The sequence below is a fragment of the Kogia breviceps genome, chromosome 15 (assembly GCF_026419965.1).
Source record: "Kogia breviceps isolate mKogBre1 chromosome 15, mKogBre1 haplotype 1, whole genome shotgun sequence".
In the NCBI taxonomy this organism is placed as follows: Eukaryota; Metazoa; Chordata; class Mammalia; order Artiodactyla; family Physeteridae; genus Kogia; species Kogia breviceps.
The window spans coordinates 43,659,698-43,683,075 of record NC_081324.1 but is presented as its reverse complement, the minus strand read 5'-3'; the positions used below and the strand labels follow the sequence as shown (position 1 = coordinate 43,683,075).

Genomic DNA, 23,378 nt, shown 5'->3' with positions numbered 1-23,378 from the left:
AAACCATCAGCCTGTGTCTTCACTCAGAACAGCTTTAGTACCTGGTCTGTGCAGAAAGTGTAATATATGCTCAAAAAGCACTTGCTAATGGTTAGAAGGAATGTGTGTTATTCCCACACTGCCCTGTCCCTCATTTTTAAAGGGGTTTAATTCTATTTCAAAACAGAGTTGAGTCTTGTTTTGAACTAAGTGGTCCGTCAAGAGCTTCACATATGTCAACTCATTTAACTTTCATAACCACTCTAAGAGGTAGTTGTCATTCTTATTTTATGGGTAAGAAAAGGACGTCAGAGCCACAGCAATAATAAAGAGCAGAACTCTCACTCAAATGCAGCACTGGCTGACTCCAAAGGTGTTCAATATTTGTCACCAGAAAAAGAAACCTGCCCTCAGCTTCCATCCTGAAGCAAAGGATGGACACACGTGTAGGAGGCCAATCATGCCCGTATGGGTGGCATTTCTAAGCTTCTGCTGGGCGTCTGTGTAGCCTCAGGTGCAGTTATGAAGAGGTCTGTGGCTCATGATTGGGCCCATTTCCTCATGGGTTGAGTTTGTGAGTCTTTGAGAGGATGTTTGTTCAAGGCATAGGCGTTGGGGTATGTGGATGTACATATACCTGGATGCCTGGTACCCTGCTGGATACCTGCATTGTAAGCAAGCACATCTGTAGCTCAGGTTGATGGAGCAGCTGCACACAGAACCTTTACAGAAGGACCGGAAAAGCCTAAACGCACATCTCAAGAGGAGCCTGTTTGCAGGACTGGCTGTATAATCAGAGAGTTCAGGAGCTCCATTGTTGGGCTGAGAAGCAGGAAGTGACCCTGTGGCCATGGCCAGCTGGGTGTGGTGCCAGGGCTGAGAATCAGAGAATAACTGGGTGTTGGTCAACCTTGGAGCACATGAGACACACTTTCCTCTAAACGTACTGGGAATATCACTTAGGGACAAGCCAGAGGGTGAGGTGCTGGCTGATCAATATTTTATTGACACTAAAAGTAAGTTCAAACCTGTCTTTAGCATTCATACAGCCAGGATTGGAAAGGCAAATTATTACTGTTTGGGAATGATGGGAGGTATGCCACCCAAATTACTTCAATGAATGAACCCAGACAACTGCACACCAGCCACCCTTCCTTCTTCCATCTGCCTGTGAGATCAGTCCAGTCTCTCCAGTGTTGTTTGCCTCCTGGATCACTTTGGCTGTTCACAAGGACACATTTATGAAACTCAGGTTAGAGAATGTTTTCAGGCATCATAGTGAGCTAACTGGAGATAGAGCAAAAAGAGGGTTCAGGGAAATGTGAAATTTAGGCTAAGTCTGGGTTCAGATCTAAGAAGTCTCCGGGAAAGAGGTGCGAGAAGAAACCCAGACTGGGGGGAGACCGGAGGCGGGGTCCCTACTGGGAATACTGAGACCTACAGTGGTTGGTGAGGACAGTAGCTGAGTTAGGGGATAAATGAGTCTGGTAGTGGGAGAATCCACAGCCTGGAACTTGAATATTGGGATTGCTGAGGGCATGTTGGTGTCAAATCCTCGACTCTAGCAACAGCTACTGATTTCCTTATAAACTTCCTGCCCCCAAATATCACCCTGGCACTGGGTGACAGGAGGAGACAGAGCCTATGGATGGAGGATGGATACTCTAGAAATGGCCAATACTGGCAATACATTAAGGAAAAAAAAAAACCCAAAAAAAACCAACAAAAATAAACGAGACCTCTCTCAAAGAAGTTGTCCAGGGTTAAATAATAGCGAACCTAATAGTTAACTGAAGAAGGACATGTGTACTTCATTTCCCCAGGCCATGTTTCAAAGTGTTCTTTTGCAATTAGTATCTGTGAAAGATAAGTTATCTCAACCTTCCAAATAAACTATCAATTATTAACTGATCCATAGATCCCAGTACTTTATGAGTTACTGTAGTAGTGGTGTCTCTGCAGGTTGCCTTTTCCTTCTGCTGACACAAATAACTCCCACACCTTTCTATCTCATCCAGGATGATTAACATACAGAAATCTTACTTCTTCAAAATGTGCCCCAGATCACTGGTGTACACAGCATGTACCATACTTACCTGTTTTTATCCGATCTCAGTGATTAGTGAGACCCGTGAAAAAATGGGATTGTACGAAGAGTAGACCCCAGGCTGCACGAACACTGTTCTGCACCTCGTGAGATGGTTGTCTATCCTGGTTTCAGGTTATGCTTCAATGATAATTTACGTGGCTAGACTTTTCCTGCTTTCGAGGGGGGCAGATAGGATGCATATGCAGGACCAGCATATTCTACAGTCTTCACAGAGACAAGGAACCAAAAGTGAGGGCCTTTGTGTGTAGGACAGGGTAACCTAGACAGAAACATGGAGCCAGGATAGCCAAGCATTTTACAATGTGAAGAAGACCCATTTCTCCACAGGATTCACTAATCACTGAAATGTGATAGAAACGGGTAAGCGTGGCTATGGGAAAGCTTTAATTGGCAATTACACTGTTTCAAGATGGCAACTTAAACTAAAACTGAAATTACTGGTAGTTTACTGGATTTGTAAAATCAGTCACCTCCTTAAAAGTTGAATTGAAAAAGAGACTTCCTTTACTTTGTCAATAATTATGCTGCACCGAAAGTAGTAAAAAGCAGAGAATGAAGCATGAACATGTTCATGTCTGATAACCGAAGTCTGATATTCTCTTCGTTAGAATTCATCTTTCCTTTGTTCTTCAGGGTCCATTAGGTAGGTTCATGGTTTGATTGTTAAGTGAAGGAGCCTTGAAGGAGATGTACTTTCTCAAAAGTCAACTTTAGTGTAATGTCAGCTTTACACTAAAGTCAACTTTAGTGTAATGATACTTGATAGATTTTGGTTTTGGTTGAGGGTGTTTTGTTGCTCAAAACCAATCAATGGAAAAAAAAAAGTGAAGTACAACTTTCTTTATGCAAGAGCTTCTGATTTGCACCATTCACTTTCAAAGTTCCAGAGACTCAGGGCCAGGAAGGAGCGAAGTTTCTGACAGGTCAGTTTTGCGCTTTGAAAATTCCTTTGCCCTCTTCCAGTGGAAATGTGGCTTGAAAAAATTGTACGGTGCCCCGCTTTCAAATCCCTTACCTTTTTTGAGCCACTTCTTTCTGTTTATATAACTTCAGGATTTGAATGCCTTTGGCTAACTAAGGAAAGTGGAAAAGTGACTGATGGGAATATAGAGGCCCCCAGTACAGCTGGATTTAAAATTTTACTCTGCTCTGATCCTCGACTGGAGAAATCCTTGGGTAGTTATTAGCTGGTTGGAAAAGCCTGCCACCCTGTGGCCATGTTTAGTACTACAGCTGCTTCTCTCTCAAGGTGCTCCAGTTTGCACTCTTCCTAGGGGCTACCCTGGATACAGTGGGATGAAAGGCGTGTATGCTATGCGTGGATTTTGGGGGGAGGATTTTTAAAAATATAGTTGATTTACAATTTTCATGTGTACAGCAAAGTGATTCAGTGATATATATAGGTTATATATATGTGTGTGTGTGTTCTTTCTCAGATTCTTTTCCATTAAAGGTTATTACAAGATATTGAATATAATTCTCTGTGCTATACAGTGGGTCTGTGTTTATTTATTTTATATAGAGTAGTGTGTATATGTTAATCCCAAATTCCTCATTTATTCCCCCCCTTTCCCCTTTGGTAACCATTGTTTGTTTTCTGCATCTGGGAGTCTGTGTTTTGTAAATAAGTTCATTTGTATCATTGTTTTTTGGTTCCACATATAGGTGATATCATATGATGGTTGTCTCTCTCTGACTGACTTCACTTAGTATGATGATCTAGGTCCATCATGTTGCTACAAATGGCATTATTTCATTCTTTGTTAAGGCTGAGTAATATTCCATTGTATATTTGTACCACATCTTCTTTATCCATTCGTCTGTTGATGGACATTTAGTTTTGGATTTTTTTTTCTTTTATGTTTTTTCATCTTACACCTGTCTCAGTATCTCCACTGAGTCATAGTTTTTGATCAAAAAGCAGGTGACATGCACAGAGCATCCATTTTACAAGCAGGAGAGGTTTCTTTTCTTTCCAGCTAACACTGACTGGGGAACATCAGCTCCTATTTTTAGGCTTAGAAGAAAGAGAAGTTGGAGGACCAGGCTAGGGCATTCCATGTGCTTAAAAAAAAAAAAAAAACCATTAAATGTTATTTTTATTTTTTAGAAGTTTAATTATTTTATTTTTTAAAAAACTTTTGCTCTTTATTATTTTTTAAATATTTATTTATTTATTTATTTGTGCTGGGTCTTAGTTGTGGTAGGCAGGCTCCTTAGTTGCGACATGTGAACTCTTACTTGCAGCATGCATGTGGGATCTAGTTCCCAGACCAGGGATTGAACCCCAGCCCCCTGCTTTGGGAGCGCATAGTCTTAACCACCGCGCCACCAGAGAAATCCTTAAATGTTATTTTAAAAGTTGAGGGGGCTTCCCTGGTGGCACAGTGGTTGAGAATCCGCCTGCCGATGCAGGGGATACGGGTTCGTGCCCCGGTCCGGGAAGATCCCACATGCCGCGGAGCGGCTGGGCCTGTGAGCCATGGCCGCTGAGCCTGCGCGTCCGGAGCCTGTGCTCCGCAACGGGAGAGGCCACGACAGTGAGAGGCCCGCGTACCGCAAAAAAAAAAAAAAAAAAAAGTTGAGGAAATTGGGAGACAAGGTTGTCGTGGAACGAGTACAAAATGGGGAAACAGGAGATTTTATTTCTAGCTCTGGTTCTGTCACAAACTTTGTGTGATCCCAGGGAGGTCATTTAACCTCCATGGGTTTCATTCTAATAAAGTTAAGAGATTGGACCAGATCATTTCCCGGGTTCCCCCTGGCTCTAAACTTCTGTGATCTGCCCATGGATGCTCTTTCCTATGTCCTGCACAATATCTCCTTGCCAGCTGTGCTTTTGAGCACGCAAACTATTTCTTATCTTTACCCATCACTGCTTCTGGTCCTGAGATCACTCTTAGCTTAGGTCATTCAACCATATCTACTAGTCTTCACTTGCCTGTGTCTTTTAGAGCCAATATTTGAGTCAACCTACGGAAACACACTGATCTTTTCTAGTTCACTTTATATTCATTAAAGAACGGAACTCATTGCCTTCATTAAACTGTTAGAAGAAAAATTTATTCATTGGCAAATGTTGCAAACTCGATCTGGAATCTCTAAACAGGTTCATATCTTACTCTCTTTTATTTTTTTTTTTATTTTATTTTTTTTTTAATTTTATTTTTTATTTATTTATTTATTTTTAACATCTTTATTGGAGTATAATTGTTTTACAATAGTGTGTTAGTTTTCCCTCTACAACAAACTAAATCAGTTATTCATACACACATGCTCCCACATCTCCTCCCTCTTGCATCACCCTCTCTCCCACCCTCCCTATCCCACCCCCCCAGGCGGTCACACAGCACAGAGGTGATCTCCCTGTGCTATGCAGCAGCTTCCCACCAGCTATCTAATTTACCTTACTCTCTTTTAGTCTTAGATATTTTATGATGAACACAGATTTCATTTGTCATTTTTTTTTTTTTTTTTTTTTTTTTTTTTTTGCGGTACGCGGGCCTCTCACGCTGTGGCCTCTCCCGTTGCGGAGCACAGGCTCTGGACGCGCAGGCTCAGTAGCCATGGCTCACCGGCCCAGCCGCTCCGCGGTATGTGGGATCTTCCCAGACCAGGGCATGAACCCGCGTCCCCTGCAGGCGGATTCTCAACTGCTGCACCACCAGGGAAGCCCTGTCATTCTTTTGACTTGACTTCATTGTTACCATGCAGCTGCAGGGTCTTGATCTTGATGGCATGAAGACTGGCCGCCATCAGGAACGTGATGGCATCATGCCGTCATTCAGTAGAATCTTAAGTAGCATTACTTTTGAAGATATGACAGCAAAGACATAAGCCCTGATACCAAAGACTTATAGCTTACAAGGGTAGCCAGAAAGCTGTCAGCACAGAGACGTGAAACCACATCAGCTTGGGGGATGACACTTGGTAAATCCTGAAGGATGCATAAGAGTACCTAAGCACGGAGGGGCTGAGGAAGGAGAGGGGACTGCTTAGGGAAAATTCATTTCAGTGCAATTGACCCAGCACCTACTCACTGTTTTCAATGATTTGGCTTTTTCTAACCTCAGATAGGTAGGATTTGGAGAATACTTGATTGTATGTATTTCTTTTAAAAATTTTTACTTAAGTTAGTTTCATGAAAGTACAGTTGATTTACAATGTGTTTATTTCTGCTGTACAGCAAAGTGATTCAGTTATACATTTGTACACATTTTTTCATATTTTCCATTACGGCTTATCAGGATATTGAATATAGTTCCCTGTGCTATACAACGGGACCTTGTTGTTTATCCATTCTCTATATAATAGTTTGCATCTGCTAATCCCAAACTCCCAATCCACCCCTTCCCCCTACTCTTGGCAACCACAAGTCTGTTCTCTATGTCTGTGAGTCTTCTAACCCCAAATATTTCTAAACTCGAATTTACTTGGCAATATCCAATTTGGGGGAGTCATATGTCCTAGTGTATATCTCATGTAAGTACTTCTAGAACCTTGTGGTAGGTCCTTGGACGTTTTAGCCCAGTCACACCAACCCTATAGTTTTGTGCGGTGCACAGCCCTGAAATCAGGCAAGTGGCCACCTATGGGTATAGTCACAGGTTTTATCCCTGTGAAATAGGGCAGAAGGGTTGAAGGTTTAAGTATAACATGGAATGAATGATTTAGGGATGCTTTGTATAGCAAAAGAAGGCAGGAGGGTTGTTTGGTGATTGTGAAGCTGGGGGGATCCTAGCCAGGCAAGGACTTAAGATCTCGTTGTCCTCCCTGCCCTTCACCCCTCCCCTGACCCGCTCAGTAAGATAGTTTGAAGCTATTTCATGTTATTTTGAGTACAATAAAAGCTTAACCAGCCTCCACTTGCCAACTTCTCTGTAAAACTTACTGGTGGACGCTGCAGCGTGCTGCATGCTCATGACTTTCTCTAAAACCCTCTACCACATCTACGCACTGTTATGCTAATTGTAATTATAGAAATTAAACTATATATAAGCCAGAGATATGAATTGCTATTGTCTTTTTTCTCTGTACAAACATGTATTATTTTTGTTAAAAATTTTTTAATGTTAGTTGATTTACAGTGTTGCATTAGTTTCAGGTATACAGTAAAGTGATTCAGTTATCTATCTACCTATCTATATTTTTTCAGATTCTTTTCCATTATAGGTTATTACAAGATATTGAATGTAGTTCCCTGCGCTGTACTGTAGGTCCTTGTTTATTTTATACATAGTAGCGTGTATATGTTAATCCCAACCTCCTCATTTATCCCCTCCCCCATTATTATTTTTTTAAAGCTCACTAGTCCATCTATATTTGTCTTTTGTCCTAACTCCTGACCACACAGGTACTAGATTCTCTTTGGTTGCCACCAGGTTACCTGGTTCCCAGCTTCTTCTACTTTCGATAGCCGTAGTCTTCAATCTCTTGTCAACATGGAGTGAGCTTGCAGTCTTCAGAAACCCTTCAGACAAGTTCTCTTCTCCTCCATGAGGATGGGAAAGAGAGGTTCTAGAAAACCACACAGGGGTCCAACTCACTGAGGAACCATTGCAAGATGAGCAACTTTTAAAATTTCTTTATTTATAGACATTTCAGAACCATTTAAATCAACAATGAATTTTTTTAGACAAAACATACCATGTTTATCTTGAGGTACACATTGGGCCCATAGACAATACTCTGGAAATAATGCAACTGTTAACTGGTAGTTAACAACCCCAGTTTTCCAAGCAAAGAAACTGTAAAGATGGTTACAAAAGTCTTTGAAAAGAATAGACCATTTTCATTTAAGTCAAGGAAAACTCCCAAATTTTTGACTAATTGAATTCAACTTTTAGGCTTAGCTTAAGCAATATTTTAAATGGAGCTTAATATGAAAATGGGAGAAGAGGTTTATAGCTAAGAAATGATCTGAGCCCTATGACATGAGACTGTAAACAAAGGAAATTCATCATCTGAAAAGCTCATTACAAAACTCATAGCCTAAAAATTAGACAGAGCAGCAACATTACAGAAGATACTTGTATATACTTTTAACAGAAATCACGTTCACCCTTTGTTTCTAGCCTTCACAAGGAGACAGATTTTAAAACACCAAGTTCTGAAGACTAAACGATGTGATTGGACAAGAAGTGGTCATAAGAATTCCACACTATTAGTCCCACAGTATAAACATCCTACTTTCCGTCATTTGCACTCTGGGCAACTTATTTTTCTTGCCCCAGCAGCCTGGTGCCATCGCATTCCTAGAAAAATAGGAATTGGGATTAATGGTCATAGTTTCTGAAAGTCTTGTGTGTCCAATAGCAGATTTCACTTCTCTGGTGGACTGAAGTTGAAATTTTCTTTGAACAGTTCACAGTGGTCTTTGGAGAACTGTGGGTTTTTTTTTTTTTTTCAGTTTGTTATTCAAAACGTTAACCTCATAGTCTGTAGGCATGATGAGTAGGGACTTGTGATACAGTGTGTTTGGAAAATGAAGAGCCCTCTATTCATCCACACCCGCCCCCTGAACTTCTCGAAGAGTTAGTTGTGTGCACGATGTGCAAGGTGGTTCTGGAATGTCGGCAGAGGGTATTTACCCATGTCTGAAAACAGCCGGAATGGACAGTCATAATGTTTCCCCGTCAGATTGTTTTATTTCTATGTGAAACAAGAATAAACACTGCAATTCGGTCGAATGGGCAGCTCGTTGCAACTCCATAAATGTGAATGGCCTATGTGGGTTGAAAGGGTCTAAATGTAAATTTCACAGTTCATAAAGTTGAGCAGCTCAACTTAAAAGAGAGAGAAGGTGCCGGCGTTTATGAGATTCTGAGAAGGAATTGATCTGTGTTTGAGTGCTCCATCCCAACATGAATCAGGCCCACATTTTACAGTTTAGCTGCTTGGTTTGGTTTATTGCTGAATTTCTTAAGGGGGTTACAATGGTTTTGGCCATGCATTTAAGGAATCCAAGGAAGAGTCCCATTTGGACACTTTCCCCCAAGCACAGGGGTCAGTGCACAGATTGCAGGGAACCTGCCAGAAGATGTCCTCAGTCTTGACCTGGTTGGTTAGAAAAGGTTCTGCATGTGGGGATCTCTGTACACTGCTTTTCACTGCAAAGCTCGCAGCTCAGAAGGGAAGGGCTGTTTCCTTCCACCCCCTGTTCTGCGTCCCTTGTCATGATTCTCTCTGGCTATGCCTGCCTTGTCTAGTAAGGGCGCCATGTGGCTTTGGAGATACCAGAAGATACTGCCAATTAAAAAAAAATTCCAATCAGTAGAAAAGAACACTAGTCAGTGGGAGTCAGAGATACTTGCCGCCTCCAATGCTTTCCAAGTTTTAATGGTCTTGTAGTTTTTCTTTTCTACCCCGTTAATAGAGGCTGCCATTTCTTCCTTCTGTGGGTTCTTGAGGGACAGGGCACACTTAACTCTCCATACATCCAACTGCCAGGAGAGTTCACCCCTCTCTTACACATACCCAGTTTCAACAACTGTGGTTTTAAACATAAACCTTATGAGTTCCAAGAGGGCAGGAACTGTGTCTTTTTATCAGCCTGTCAAGTCATACTAGCATAGTGCCCGGCACACAAACGATGCTCAATGAATTTTGAGTATGTGAATGAAAGGCCATAGTCCCTGCCCTCAAGGAGTCTCTATGTTGCCATCGATATAAACTCAACGTACATATGCCAAGACAAAAAACAAAAAGGACTTTGTGTTGAGGTTTTGCAAAAGAAAAAAAAAAAAAAGATAAAAGGGATCAGTTGTTTATGTGGGGCAACTGTCATAGTAAACTCAAACCCACTCATTCCTCCCTCCTGAATTGAGAACAGCGTCCAAGCGCTAAGGATTCACGAACGGATTCAGCAAGGTTTTGCCAAAGAAAGCTTGCAACTTTTCAACGTCATCCTTTCTGTTTTTATTTTAAAGGAAAGTTCTGAGAGGTTAACTTTACCTAGGGAGTTGCCCCTCACACAGAAGGATGCTTTCTCATGTCATCTGAGTGCAGTACTAGAAGCTTCTATATAAACTTGTCAGTTACTTCTGAAGAGGTGCTACAGTTTGACAGATTCTACAGGGTACTCTTTTACGGGGCACTTTTATCCTAGAGTATTTGCATTTTGGGAGACATGTTGGGGGGAAAAATGCTTTTTAAAAAAAAAAAGAGATTTAAGATGGAAAATGAGAAAAGGTATCAATTCACCCCAATTCTAAACAATGAGATGGATTAAAAATATCTTGAATGCCAAGAAATGAAACCATATATTGAACAGGTCTGCAAAACTAGACTGGTGGGTCTTGTCTTTCCGTCTGTGTATTTACTCTGATGAGCAAGAAGAGCAGATAATAACATACAAGCCAATTCTGCAAGTCACACTGACACCTGGGTGGCTGTCTGTCCATCTAGAATGTGGGGACAGACTCTGGGGGAGACAGGGCTAGGGATGATATGCTGCTCGGAGAACAATAACTTTTCTAAGATTTATAGTCCTTCAAAAAGTCAAGAATTATGTTGACGCCATTATATTTTGGAGTATTTATTCACGTTTGGCAAAAACTGTCAGACTGGGTCCTGGGATTGTTGGAATGGAAGTATGGTAGTCACGTATTTTCTTTGGAAGAGAGGAAAGAAGAGATTTCTGAACTAAACAAGTACTCTTATTGATACTTAAAAAAATGATGCAACAGATGTAGCACATATCAAAGCAGAGGATGGTACATCTGATTTCTGAGCTCTCCTAAAGCAGAAAGCATGTTGAGAACACCTGACGTGCTCTGAGAAATGTTCTCCAGACCCCTCATCACCACATACCAGGAGAATAAGACCCTCAAACCCCAAAAGAATGATCACTCGACAGAAATGGTCATTTCCCCAGACACTGATCAGCACGGGAGCATTCTGTGTAAAACCCAGCCTGTAATAGGTTTAAAATCAAACTTAATTCTTCAATACAGACTCTCTACTGATTTGTTCCAAGTTTTCTGTGATGGAGCCTGGTAAGACTGAGCTTCGAGGAACAGGGTTCTGAGAATCTCTGGAATCATTCTGTCCCATTTCCTAAGAGAGTCGACTTAATTAACGGCCCCAAACTTCAATGGATATTTGAAAGTGAACAGATGTTACCTAAAAGATCAGACTCATACTGATGTGTAAAGCATACATTTGTATTGTGTAAATATACATATACGTATATATTCTGGTCTTTTTTTTTTTTTATCTCTGCTCAGTAAAATTAGCAGCAGTTACAGATAAATTATTGTGGTCATGATTTATTATTTCTAAGGACATCAGAGATCCTCTCTACTAGCACATGACTTTTGTAAAATGCCTTTTGATAAAAAGATCCCCACCAAGCACATAACACTGCAGTGTCATTTCATATTACTAACATTTTCAGGCACAAGAGTAAAACAATTAGCGCTGAGCAATCCAAAGGACAGAGCACAGAATAAATTGTCTAAAGTTGATTCTCCCAAAGGAGGGAATTGTTCAAAGGTGTTTTTTTTTTTTTTTTTTTTAAGATTCTCAGGTCTTCCAGCTTTGGCTATTTTGTAAATAAATATCACAACTTCTCGCATAAACCTACTTGGGTAACAATTATTTCTCTGAACATGCCTTTTGTCTTTTAGCAGCTGTTGAGTGTTGAGTGATGTACAAGGCACACCTCTAAGTGTTCTGTACAGCATTTTTATTGATGTACAAAATAGCCTGTTCACCATTCAAAATCATAATCTGCATAGTAAGAGTTTTCTCTTATCCCTATTTACAGAGAAAGTTTTTAGTGCAAAAAAATGTGAAACTGTGTCCCAGCCCTCCCCTTCTAGAACACACAATTATGTTTTGTTCAATGCTACCTGGGGTTATTTGGCTATATTTTGGGCCTCCAGCCGTTAATGAATTGCAGGATTTTCTTCACCTGCAGTTTGCTCAGTTTGAAATCCTCGGAGAGGATTTCTTCGGTGAGCTGAACAAGCAAGTTTCCGTCAATCTTTTCAGTCACAAAGAATGCTATGACGTCTTCGGACAACCCTATGAACCGCAAGGACTTGGACACTTCCTCTATGGAGAGTCCCGACAGGTCGGCAGGTGGCTGCCATGGGGACCCGTCACCACAGGAGCGGGGGGCCAGCTGGAGGTGGAGGGGTGACGAGAAGGGGTAAGACACGGAGAAGATGTCCTGCGTGCCCTTCTGAACAAAGTACGGGTCCTCGGAGAGGTCCGGCGACCCAGACTCGGGGTCTTCCTCAGCACCATCAATTTGCAGAGGCAAAGGTAGGGTGTCGAGGGCGGCTTTCTCTTCCACTGGCCTCGGGGCCCTGGGAGGCAAGGCGGGGCACGAGATGCTCTGCTTGGCGGGGCCCGCAGTCAGGGTCTTCCCGCCTGTGCTCTCCAGAGAGTAGCTGGCCGACTTGGGACACCCCGGGGCACTGCCGCCGGGCTCCATGGGCCCCGGCCCGGGTGGGCTGGTCGCCAGCTCGTGGCCGTCGAGGTCGAAGGCTGCCGGGCAGTTTCTCTTGGGCGTGCCCGGCGTCTTCTGTCGGGGGTAACTGTAACTCCTGCTCGGATCCAGCAGGAAGTCGCTCCTGGTCTGGGTCTCTGATGCTCCCGAATAATGATTAGGCCACGAGAGCCTGGAGGACAGAGCTTCAGCAGTGGGACTGCCAAACGGGGACTTGGGGTCCATGGAATCTGCTTTCACTCGGTTACACGGGTAGCAGGAAACGGGTGCGCTTTCAGGAGAACTCGTGTCACTTTTAGTAACGCTGCTTAAAAGCCAAACACAGAGAGAGAGAGATGAGTGGAAAAAAAAAAAAAAGGAAAATATCCAGCTTATCCTTATCCCATCGATGTCACTTCTAAGTAGAAAAACGCAGTTAGGCAACAAATATTATATTTCTTATGGTAAAGTACCTGCTTAACCTCACTGGGTTTTTGTTTTTAAAGAATCTTTAAATTACTAAAGTACTTCAGTAACTATGGATATGAAGATTCTGATTGAATATGCTATAGCAGAGATGGCAAATATATAATTTTTTTAACAAGAAAATAATCGTTAGTGAGTGTCTGGATCTTTGTGATGAGAACGATCTTTAGCCTTGTTTGGGCTTATCACCAACAGGTGCTGTGATTGATTAGTGATGTCTGCAGTGGGCAAGGGTGGAGTGAGAGAGCAGTAAATGAGTGTCTCATGCTTGTCATTCTTGGGCTACAGTGACAGGACTACATCACCACCACCGATGACCTTATATCCATCCAAGAGTCTGAGGCTGGAAGAAATGTTTCGAATAAAATGCTTATTCTTGCCTTGGTTTCCGCACAATTGCGTAACATCACCATAAAGATTTAAGTGTCCAGGGAACAAAAAAATACCTGCCAAGGAGAGCTACTTTAACCTGTCACATGTGATCACACTCAGCTCTGGGGCTCTATCTTAAGAGTGACCGTGAAACCAGAGAGTGCTCAGAGGTGGGTGATGGGGGGACAGCAGGTGGGACTGAGGCTGCTTCTTGGAGGAGACTTACATCGTGGCTGACCTCACGGTTTCACAGCCTGATCAAGAGAGGCGGGGTGGACCTACATTTGTTTCTTTAGACCTAAGAAAACAGTTGAAAGTTACATGGAGATAGATTTCAACTGCATATAATGAAAGATCTCTAAAAAAGTTATTGGCATGTGCCAACCATGGAATGAGCTGCAGTGCAAAAGAATGAGCTCACAGCACTGGGAGGATCCAGATGGAAGTGGAAGACTGCCTTACAGTGATGGTCAGGAAGAGACTCCAGCACCGGGTGGAAATTCAGAGTAGACAGCCGACAGGACCCCTGCCATTCCGGGTCCTCCTTGAGTGTGCTGTCTGCGTGTGTTGAAGTCAAAGCGGAGACAAGTAGATGCCAGCCTTAACCACTGAACCCCTCACAGACTCTGCATCTTCCTAGGTCACTGGCTCTTCTATCCTAGCTCAGAACCAACAGGGCCCCATCATGCTCATCCAGTTAAAAAAATATATATTTTTTCTTTTTTTAAAAGAAAACTTCCTTTCCTACCACCCTGCCCAGGCGATGGCTCCTTGACACAGTTCTCAAGGACCGGGGACCTGGTTGATGAGGGAACCATGTGGAAGTGGGCCCTGGCATAGGACTTACATGTCGTGCAGCCCTGAAGAATAGTAGGACAAGGTGGGGCTGGGAGAGCGAGTCTGCTGCCGCGCCGGCTTGGCTGTGCGAGGAGGGACCGAGGGGCTGGTGGACTGAGGCTTTGCGCTGCGGGGTGGGACAGGCGGGGCGTTCAGGAGCCGGCATTCTTCCCTGACCTGGCGCAGAAGAGAACACGTGGGGTTAGCAACACTCAGACTACGCACAGGGCCAGCTCCCTCCCGGAGGGCCCAGTGGCTGCTCTTCTTACGTGACACCAGCAGGGGTGGAAGAAGGGGAGAGGAGACCTGAGCAAACAAGGGCTGTGGGAAACAGGAGGCTGCCAGAGATGGAGCGATTTTGAAAGAAACGGTTTGGCAGATGGTGCAGAAATGTAGCAAGTAATGGGAAGGACAGCACGGTAAAGAGCCGGTGATACATGAGGATGCAGGCAACAGGAGTAGGATGAAAATAAGGGCGTAAGTGATCACGATATTAACGAAGGATTCCATTCTCCTAGCGAGTTGTATTTCTTCACTGTTCAAACTGAATTCGATTTGCTACAAACCCGAGGCAACAGTGGACCTTGTCTAGTGCAAAGGCTCCTTCTGAGGTTACGGTCGGGGCTTCTCACAGGTAACTGTGCACGTGAATTCCCTGGGGATCTTGTTTCATGCACATTCTGACTCAGTAGACCAAGGGTGGGGCCTGAGACTCTGCATCTCAAGCTCCCAGGTGATGCGGATGCTGCTGGACCACAGACCACACTCTGAGAAACAAGGCGGCAGATGCGTAACGAGGCAGCTCTCCAAATCAGAAAAACGCCACCTCCCTCACCCCCCCCTTCGGAGGGAGGGTGACCGGAGAGGGAGGCAGGTGACCTGTGCCATCCCTTGCCTGCCTTCGCCCCAGCTTGTTTTCCATTCATGGCCAGCCTTCAGAATACGGTTCTTTTTAATCAGGGAGATATTTTTATGTACTTCTCTGTGTCAGACAGCAGGGGGCAGTTTATACCTGGTTCAGCTAGTCTACCCTTAACTACCTAGGTAAAAACAGAGCCAATTCTGACTTTGTAAAAAAAACAAAAAACAAAAACCCTTGCTTGCTTTTAGGCTGTGTTCCCACCCATTTTTTTTCACCTTTGCCTTCGATTCCTCTGTCCCAGGGGCTCTGGGTAATGAAGACAATGAAACGGAGCTCCTGTTAGCTTTGGTTTGGAGTTTGCTTAAGACCAAATGAAACGGGCTCACGTTACACTGCATCGCCTACCACCTACGCTGCACCCTGGCCCTCTAACTGGCTTCTGAGGCCTGATTCACTTGCTGGAGAAAACCAGATGTTAAAAAAAGTCATGTGACCCCGGGGTGACCCGGCAAACCTCAATTCTAAGCGAAACAGAAGCCATTTAAAGTCTCATCCGTTGCATTTCTCCCTGCGTCTGGGAATCACTGCTCCCACCCAGAGGATCCACCACCCTGACTGTTGGGACCCACTGGATACAGTTTTTCTTCTGCAGCAGCCTTTTAGGCTACAACGAAATATTGAGAGCAGCAGATTCTCTTCTCCAACAGCCGCGGGCGTTCTCTTTCTGAGCTTTTCAAAAGGTGGTGGTGGAGGAGGAAATGAGGTTTGGATAAGGAAGAGGGAGGCTTGCTTGTAAGCTGGCCCAGGGGGACTCTTGCCTCACTTTGGGGTCTTCTTAAGAAGCTGGGAACCAACTAGGACACTGAAAAGTTCTGGCTGGATCGCTCCACTCCCTGGCTTTTGGGAGCATATACTGGTTACAAAATAAGTAAGATATTGTGTCATCTTCCTTCTGTCTTGTTAGCGAATTGTATAGTAGCCAACTGTGTTTTTCTTTCTTAGGGAATGTCTTTAGAATCTGGGGTGGATGGGTGCGGCTTTTATAGATGTGCTTGGTTCTGTCTACGCTTAGAATAACAGGAAAATAATGGAAAACGTAAGAAGATAAGGAGTCCGTCAGTTAACTTTTCCATATAAAAAATAAACGATCGCTTCTCAACATGGGATTAGAGAGAAGCATGAGGAAAACAGGGTTAAGGCTGAATTTGATTTAGAAATTTTGGAATTAGTCATTAAATATATTTCATTAGGGACCACTTACCTAGATGTCAATTATGATATGCTGAGATGTCGACTACACTATGCATTTTAATTCAGGATGATCAGCTGACCTAGGTCTCGGAACACAGAAAAGCAGCCACTTGTAGTTGACTTTGACCTCTGGGAAGTCCTCTCTTCTCTTCCTATAACTCCAGACTCTCAAGGTTCCTGACATCTGGTTCTGCCCCCTCCTTCCATAACTGGACAGTCCTAAAGAGCTTCCCCATAGGTTTCCCGGTGACAGGAGGGGACGGGGGAGGCAGCAGTAAAAAGAAGCATTTGTAGGTCACAGGGCCCCGCGAGGTGAGCTCGGCTGACCGGAACGTTTCCAGCTACACTCCACACAGCATTTGAAATATGGAAAGCTACTGCAATGGCCACATGACTCCTGAAAGGGGTTAAAGAACAAAAGGGTGTGTGTGTGTGTGTGTGTGTGTGTGTGTGTGTGTGTGTGTGTGTGTGTGTGTGTGTGTGTGTGTGTGTGTGTGTGTGTGTGTGTGTGTGTGATGTTGTCAGTGAAAAGATACTAACATGAGACCAAAGAAAGATTTCTTCCCTTGTGATGAGGGGGCAGTTTGGGTGTAATTGTGTGACTTCAATGGGAAAGAACTAGGCTTATTTGAAACCCATTTTGGAGAAAAGGTAGTTAAAAACAAAACAAAACCCGACTTCAGTGGGATCCCGTCGGCGACAAGAATTCAGCTGTAACACTGTGGAGGAACAAAACTAGTGAGGGCTACACCGGGCAGCTGCGGGAGGGCGGCCCTCTCGGGGTGAGCGCGGCTGGTGACCCGGGAGACGCATCTCCACGTGTTTCTTTTAACTTGTTGCTGCAGACGTGGATGCTCAAATGAAGTCATACTGCAGTGCATTTTATGGGAAAACTATATATGCTTTGGGGGAATGTATACATTTTGGGGTTCAGAAGTGACACACCGACACACTGTGAGGGTTTATTGTGCCATCTTACTTTCTATCTCTTACATCCTTCTAACAGTAATTATTCTACTTCTCTTTGCTTCTTGATTTCGTTCATCATGGGACATTTATATCCAAGAGAAATGTAGCTGTGGCTTGAAATGAATTTTATCTGACAATAAAAGGCAATTTATAAGACCAGATGGCCAATCACCCTATTTCCAGTTTTTCCTCATATTCAATTTCACGTTTAAGTGCTACATTTTCGGCTCATTCCTTCCAAAAGTCTCAGCATGTGGCTTTCATCTTGTTACTTCCCATCTCCAGTGGCCCCCCTTGACTACTGGATAAAGTCCAGCTTCTCCTGTCTCCCACTGAGGCCTGCTGCAGTCTTTCTAGTGATTTCTTCTCGCTGGAAGAAATTATCCCATTTGATTCCATCTTCCTAGTTATTTCCCTCACCACTCCTCTATATGAGTACATGGGTCCATCCAATGGGTCAGATTCCGTGTCACCTAAACACACCCTGTGCTTTCCTGCCTCTCGCTCTGCTTTAGTTCTCACTGCCCATCCCCTCCTGTCACTTCCTAAGGCCCAGCTCTAACTGTTACAGGTGCGGTTTGGGACCATCACAGGGAGCCACCAGTACTTGTCATTGCTTCTGAACTCTGCCAACAGACTGTTTACATTTACTCACTTCCCATGTATATTCAATTAGCCCGAAAGTGGAAACGGTAGGGACTGTCGTCATTGTTCTTACTGCTCTGTGGATGGCAGAGTTTGGGGGTTTGTCACCTCTGGCACAAATATGGCACACAGAACGCCAGGTGGAGGTTATCGGATGTCACAAAACAAATACAACGAGGCACTTTTATTTTCAAACTTATACCAAAAGAATGCCTTTTATATTTTAATGTGGACACTGTTATGGATAAGTCATCTGGGCTGCGTGTTAATTTTTTTTGTCTTCAGATTGTTGTCAAGCTAGGGGAAGAAAGGTGACAGCGGACCTGGCCCCTATGACCACCATCAACTCTGCCACCACGACACTGGACGTGGTGTCAGAGTGAAAATGACAGTATATCTGAACTGGGAAATGTTGTGGCTTCATTGTCAGCACCCCATCCCACAGCCCTGTAACTACTATTCTAAATGAGGATGCAACAGAACACACCGTGCCCGACACACCATGCCTGATGGACTAGAGCCCTTCTCTGTCCTTCAGTGCAGCATTTAAGACTGAACTTCAAGGAGCAGTGCAGGGCGAGGGTGAGGTACTTGGATTATCAGGAATAAACCTCGAACCCTGGTGCTAAGGGAGGGGATGGCGTTCTGTCTGAGGCAGGTGTTACTACCCATCGCGGGTCATGGGTGACTTTTGCCTACTGGTAGGTAATTTCTGGTGGTGAGTAGCTTGAGTGTTTACAGCCAAGCTCCTGGCACCTACTGGTTATGACAGGGTCAATGACCACACCATGGATTCGGGGAGAACAGTCTCCCACCCGTACCCAGAGCCTGGCTTCACAAGCAGTTCTCTGGTCTAAAGCCTTTCTTATAAGTGGTTTTACTTCCAGCACAATCCTCTCATCCTTGCCTCTCCACAACAAGTCTTTCCCTTTTCTAAAGAAATGCTCAATGGTTCAGTCTTATCAGAGATAAGACACCGCTCGCTACTTAGGAGTAAGACACCTCTCCCCAGTGTTCAAGCAGCGGACTGTGAACCCAGAGCTAAACAGAAAGCTAATTTATTGCGAGGTGGAATTGGGGAGTTCTGCTCTTTCTAGAACCATCACTTCTCTTTAGTCTACGAGGCATAGTCTCAGGGAGGCATATGTAAGTGACTGCCATCTAACACACAAAATTTACTAGTGGGGTTTGAAGTAAGCTGTAGAAGGTGTCCGTCCTGAGGGCTAATGGCCGGATCGCAGGCACCATCTACTGCCCCTAAAAGTCTGAAGAACACTGTGTCACTTTCCCTTTTCCTACAAACGACATTAATTCCATTTACTGTTGACTTGTTCAGTTGTATGCTGAGTGCCCATCACACGCTCACTGAGCTGGTGTTGAGTAAAGCAGACGAGAATTAGTAGCCCCTGGAATTAGCTGGGAGGGAGGGAGACCAACACGACTGAGATAAAAATGGGTCCTGTAATAACAGAAGGTGGAATGAAGGTCGGGGGGAACGCCATGCAAGAAAGATTCAGGAGGGCAGGGGAAGAACAAACTCACAGGAAATTATACTGAGAAAGTCTGGAGGAGGAAGGAATGGTGAGTGTACAAAAGGTACATGGGCATGAATACACCACCAGAACGATGCCCTAGACTGGGGGCTCAGAAGGCGAGACAAATCCTGGTGCCATTTATCAGACAGACACTTAGAAGGAAGAACAGAGCTTGGGAGAAACCAAGGGGTTCGGTGTTGAAAAGAGTTCGAGCTCAATGTTCTACTGATAGAATCTGAAGTCCTGGTGGCACTGAGATCCCAGATGAGAAGGGCAAAGGGCTGAACCCCTAAGGGGCCAGTGGAGGAGGAGACCGAGTGGGGAGAAACACAAGGGACCGCATCTCACCGCTCGCGGCACAGAACAGTCCCCAGTGGTGTCAAAGAAGCAGACGGTGGGCAGGACGGCTCAGGAGAGGGGTGGTGTGAAGGTGGAACGATGGCAGGAAGTCAGGGCAGGTGGGGAAGATGTGTGACGGTTAGCAGGTCACCGGGGATCTTAGTGAATGAAGCTTGAGTTGAGTGAGGGGACCAGAAGCAGATTCCAGGGAGTCGAAGCCAGAACAGGAGGCGAGGGTGGAGTTAGTGAGGACAGACCACTCTTTTCAAGAAGGAAGGAAGGGGCTGGGAAGGAAGGGGGAGACAGCTATTAGAAAGGGATAGTGGATTGAATGAGGCATGGCTTTTTTCTTTTGAACTTGGAAGAAACTTGAAAACGTGCCTGGGTAGGTACACGCACGCATGTAACCTGGAGGCTAAGTGCACATTGACTTCTGGGACGGAGAGGAGAACACATTTCCCCACTGCTCTCTGCCTTCACCATGCCAGCACTGGCCACGTAAAACCAGAAAAATAATCAATGGCAGCTTATTATCTGACAGTGAAAGCAAAGGTGGACACACCCAATAAAATAAATGGCCTTGGAAAGCTTCGTGTTACTATGTGAAGGTGGTTGACAAAGTCAAAGCCCAACTCCAACCTGTGGTCAGAATCTCGTGCGTCATGGAATGGGACTATTTATTTTCTGAATACTCTCCAGAAAGTGTTAACTTGATTTCCTGACTCCTGGAATAGGTATTTAAGCATCCTTTCCCCTCCCCACTCCGCACAGCTATAAGTCTGTTTAGTTGGGAGGAAACTGAGCCTGGGGTGAAGGACCAATAATTTGTGAAAAATGGAAAGCAAGGTCTTCTCCCTAAATAGCCACGTGTTAAAGATAATGCATGAGAATTTATTACAAATACAAAGCTCATTATTGCATGGCTGGAAACAGGGTTAAATGTAAATGTTTAGAAGACAAAATTCACACATTACATACAGTTGGAGTATTTTATACACGTATGAACTACTTTCTTCTGTGACATTATCTTTCCCTAACACTTCCTAGGGATTAAAAGAATACAACAAACAAAAGACACAACGTGCTTATGAAACTGCACAGTGGAGGAATGGGGGCTTTTTGGTATGATGATGTTTCTTGGAAAGTCTTAGTTTCTCAGAACTCCCTACTCATCTTCTATGGAAGAAATGACACTTTCACACCCCTTCACTAACTGGACCAAAGAGACAGCTTGGGAAAACAGAAGACTTACTATGAAATGTTCTTTGCTGAACTTTTTTGGGGAAAAAAAAAAATGAATTTCATAGCAGCAATTATTCAACTTTTAAATACAAGGCAATGGATCTGGAGACACTTGCCGACGAGGCCTCACATTTCCTTGTCTACAGTCTAAAATCTGCCATCACATACCTGTGGGTGAAAATCTCGGCTCAAAGGCCACACTGCTTGGAGCTGTGGGCAGTCACTAACCGGCTTTGGCCATCCTTAGGCGGACTAAGGATCATTGTGTTTCTATGTTGACGCTAATTCAGAAAACACACACACACTATAGGTGAGCTTGATCTAAAACTGCACTCACCTTTACCATGAGTTTTCTTCTCTAGAAAGCTGACTTCAGGATAATGCCAGTGTTGCAAAGAAAGGAGTTTTGTAACCATGCTTCCCTGAACTTTGTAACTTTGCCTTCACTGCATGCCCTCTGCCCTGTATTTTACATTTCTTCCCACACTCCCTCTCCCAGATAACAAAATCATTACAGCCTTAAGAAATCTTATTTATAAAGAGGCTTTTATACAAAGAGTTCACAACCCTGTCACATACCCATCAGGGGTATTTTCAGCCAAACAGAAATTAAAATTTTACAATGACAACATGGCGATAAAAGAACATCTATCTGATGAATTACGCCAGGGCAGATGTGATTTACAGTTGAAATCCTGATTCTCAGATGTGTGCGTTTCTTTTTCCCATTGTGTATGCGGATGATAAGGACCTAAGGCAGGCCTGGGTCTGCAATGGCCTCCAACCTCCAGGCCTCAGGCAAGGGAGTCAAGGCGGAGGGCACAGCAGGCCGCTACTGGGAAACAAGAAGGGCACGCAGTTCTGAAAAGAATACTTGTTTAACTTCCAGGGTGCTTCCCTGGACTCCAAAGAAAGACTATGCCATTGGGGCAGAGAATAAAGACCTTTTCTGAGCAAGGAATATAATGCATGATAGATATATTTAACTAGTATATAACTTTCCCATTAATGTGATTTTGTGCAAATGGTAAACTCAAGAGTGCAGATTTGAAACAAGGGCTATCCCATAGAATATTACAATGACTTTATTAACATTCTAATCATTAAGACTTTCGGCAGACACAGGAGAAAATTTCTTGGCCTAGAAGGTTTCATTTAAAAATAAATAACCTACACAAAACCAAAGGCAATTAGTTTCAAAATTACCAAAACAATAATAATTCAGTCCTTATTTCAATTAACTAATGGGAAATGTAGGTATGGCTTGCTTACAGAGTACTTCTCAAAAGCTGTAATTAAAATTAATTAAATGTCAAATGCCTTAGGAGACCGCATTAATTAGTGGAATCCTGAGTGAATCCTTTGGTAGAGCAATTATTTTGAAAAGTAAATAATCACTTCCAGATTAATCTTTTTATTACCTAAATTTGACGATCAATACACCAGGTTTATTTAAGAAAATCTCTCCTTTAGTGCCTTCTCTAATACATATTTTTTAGCTTTAATTTATATCACTTAAAAAATTTTTTTACTGGAGTGTAGATATACTGTACCTATTTTAGATATAGTAGTGTGTGTATATTAATCCCAAGCTCTGAATTTATCCCTCCCCCCCTTATCTTCTCTAATATTAATAGTCAGTAGGAGAAAGCCCAAAGACAAAATAAAAATTCAGAGTAGAATCAATTCTTTTTTAAAAAATTTATTTTATTGAAGTATAGTTGATTTAAAATGTGTTAATTTCTGCTGGGTAGCAGAGTGATTCAGTTATACATATATGCACACATTCTTTTTCATAATCTTTTCCATTATGGTTATCTCAGGATATTGAATATAGTTCCCTGTGCATACAGTAGGACCTTGTTATTTATTCTATACATCATAGTTTGCATCTGCTAATCCAAAACTCCCAATCCGTCTCTCCCTCCCCCTCCCTCCCCCTTGGAAACCACAAGTCTGTTCTCTGTCTGTGAGTCTGCTTCTGTTTTGTATTTAAGTTCATTTGTGTCATATTTTAGATTCCACATTTAAGTGATATATGGTATCTGTCTTTCTCTTTCTGTCTTACTTCACTTAGTATGATCATCTCTAGGTCTATCCGTGTTGCTGCAAATGGCATTATTTCATCTTTTTCTTTTTAAAAACTGAGTAGTATTCCATTGTATATATGTACCACATCTTTTTTATCCATTCATCTGACAATGGACATTTAGGTTGTCTCCGTGTCCTGGCTATTGTGAACAGTGCTGCTATGAACATAGGGGGACATGTATCTTTTTGAATTATAGCTTTGTCTGGATATATGCCCCGGAG

At 43.3% G+C, this 23,378-nt stretch overlaps 1 protein-coding gene across 3 annotated transcripts in view; it reads right to left on the bottom strand.

Annotated features, from left to right (window-relative positions):
• Nucleotides 1-7,665: 7,665 nt before the first annotated feature.
• The window catches only part of GAREM1 (GRB2 associated regulator of MAPK1 subtype 1), a 222,527-nt gene continuing 206,814 nt past the window's right edge, over nucleotides 7,666-23,378 (bottom strand). For 2 of the 3 annotated variants that reach the window (XM_059040273.2, XM_067014837.1), the window contains 2 exons: nucleotides 14,233-14,399; nucleotides 7,666-12,855 (listed from right to left, as the gene is read on the bottom strand). In XM_059040273.2, coding sequence (XP_058896256.1) covers nucleotides 11,958-12,855; nucleotides 14,233-14,399 — 1,065 coding nt within the window. In that variant the 3' untranslated portion in view covers nucleotides 7,666-11,957. The remainder of the gene's footprint in view (nucleotides 12,856-14,232; nucleotides 14,400-23,378) is intronic. The other variant, XM_059040274.2, reaches the window with a different exon arrangement.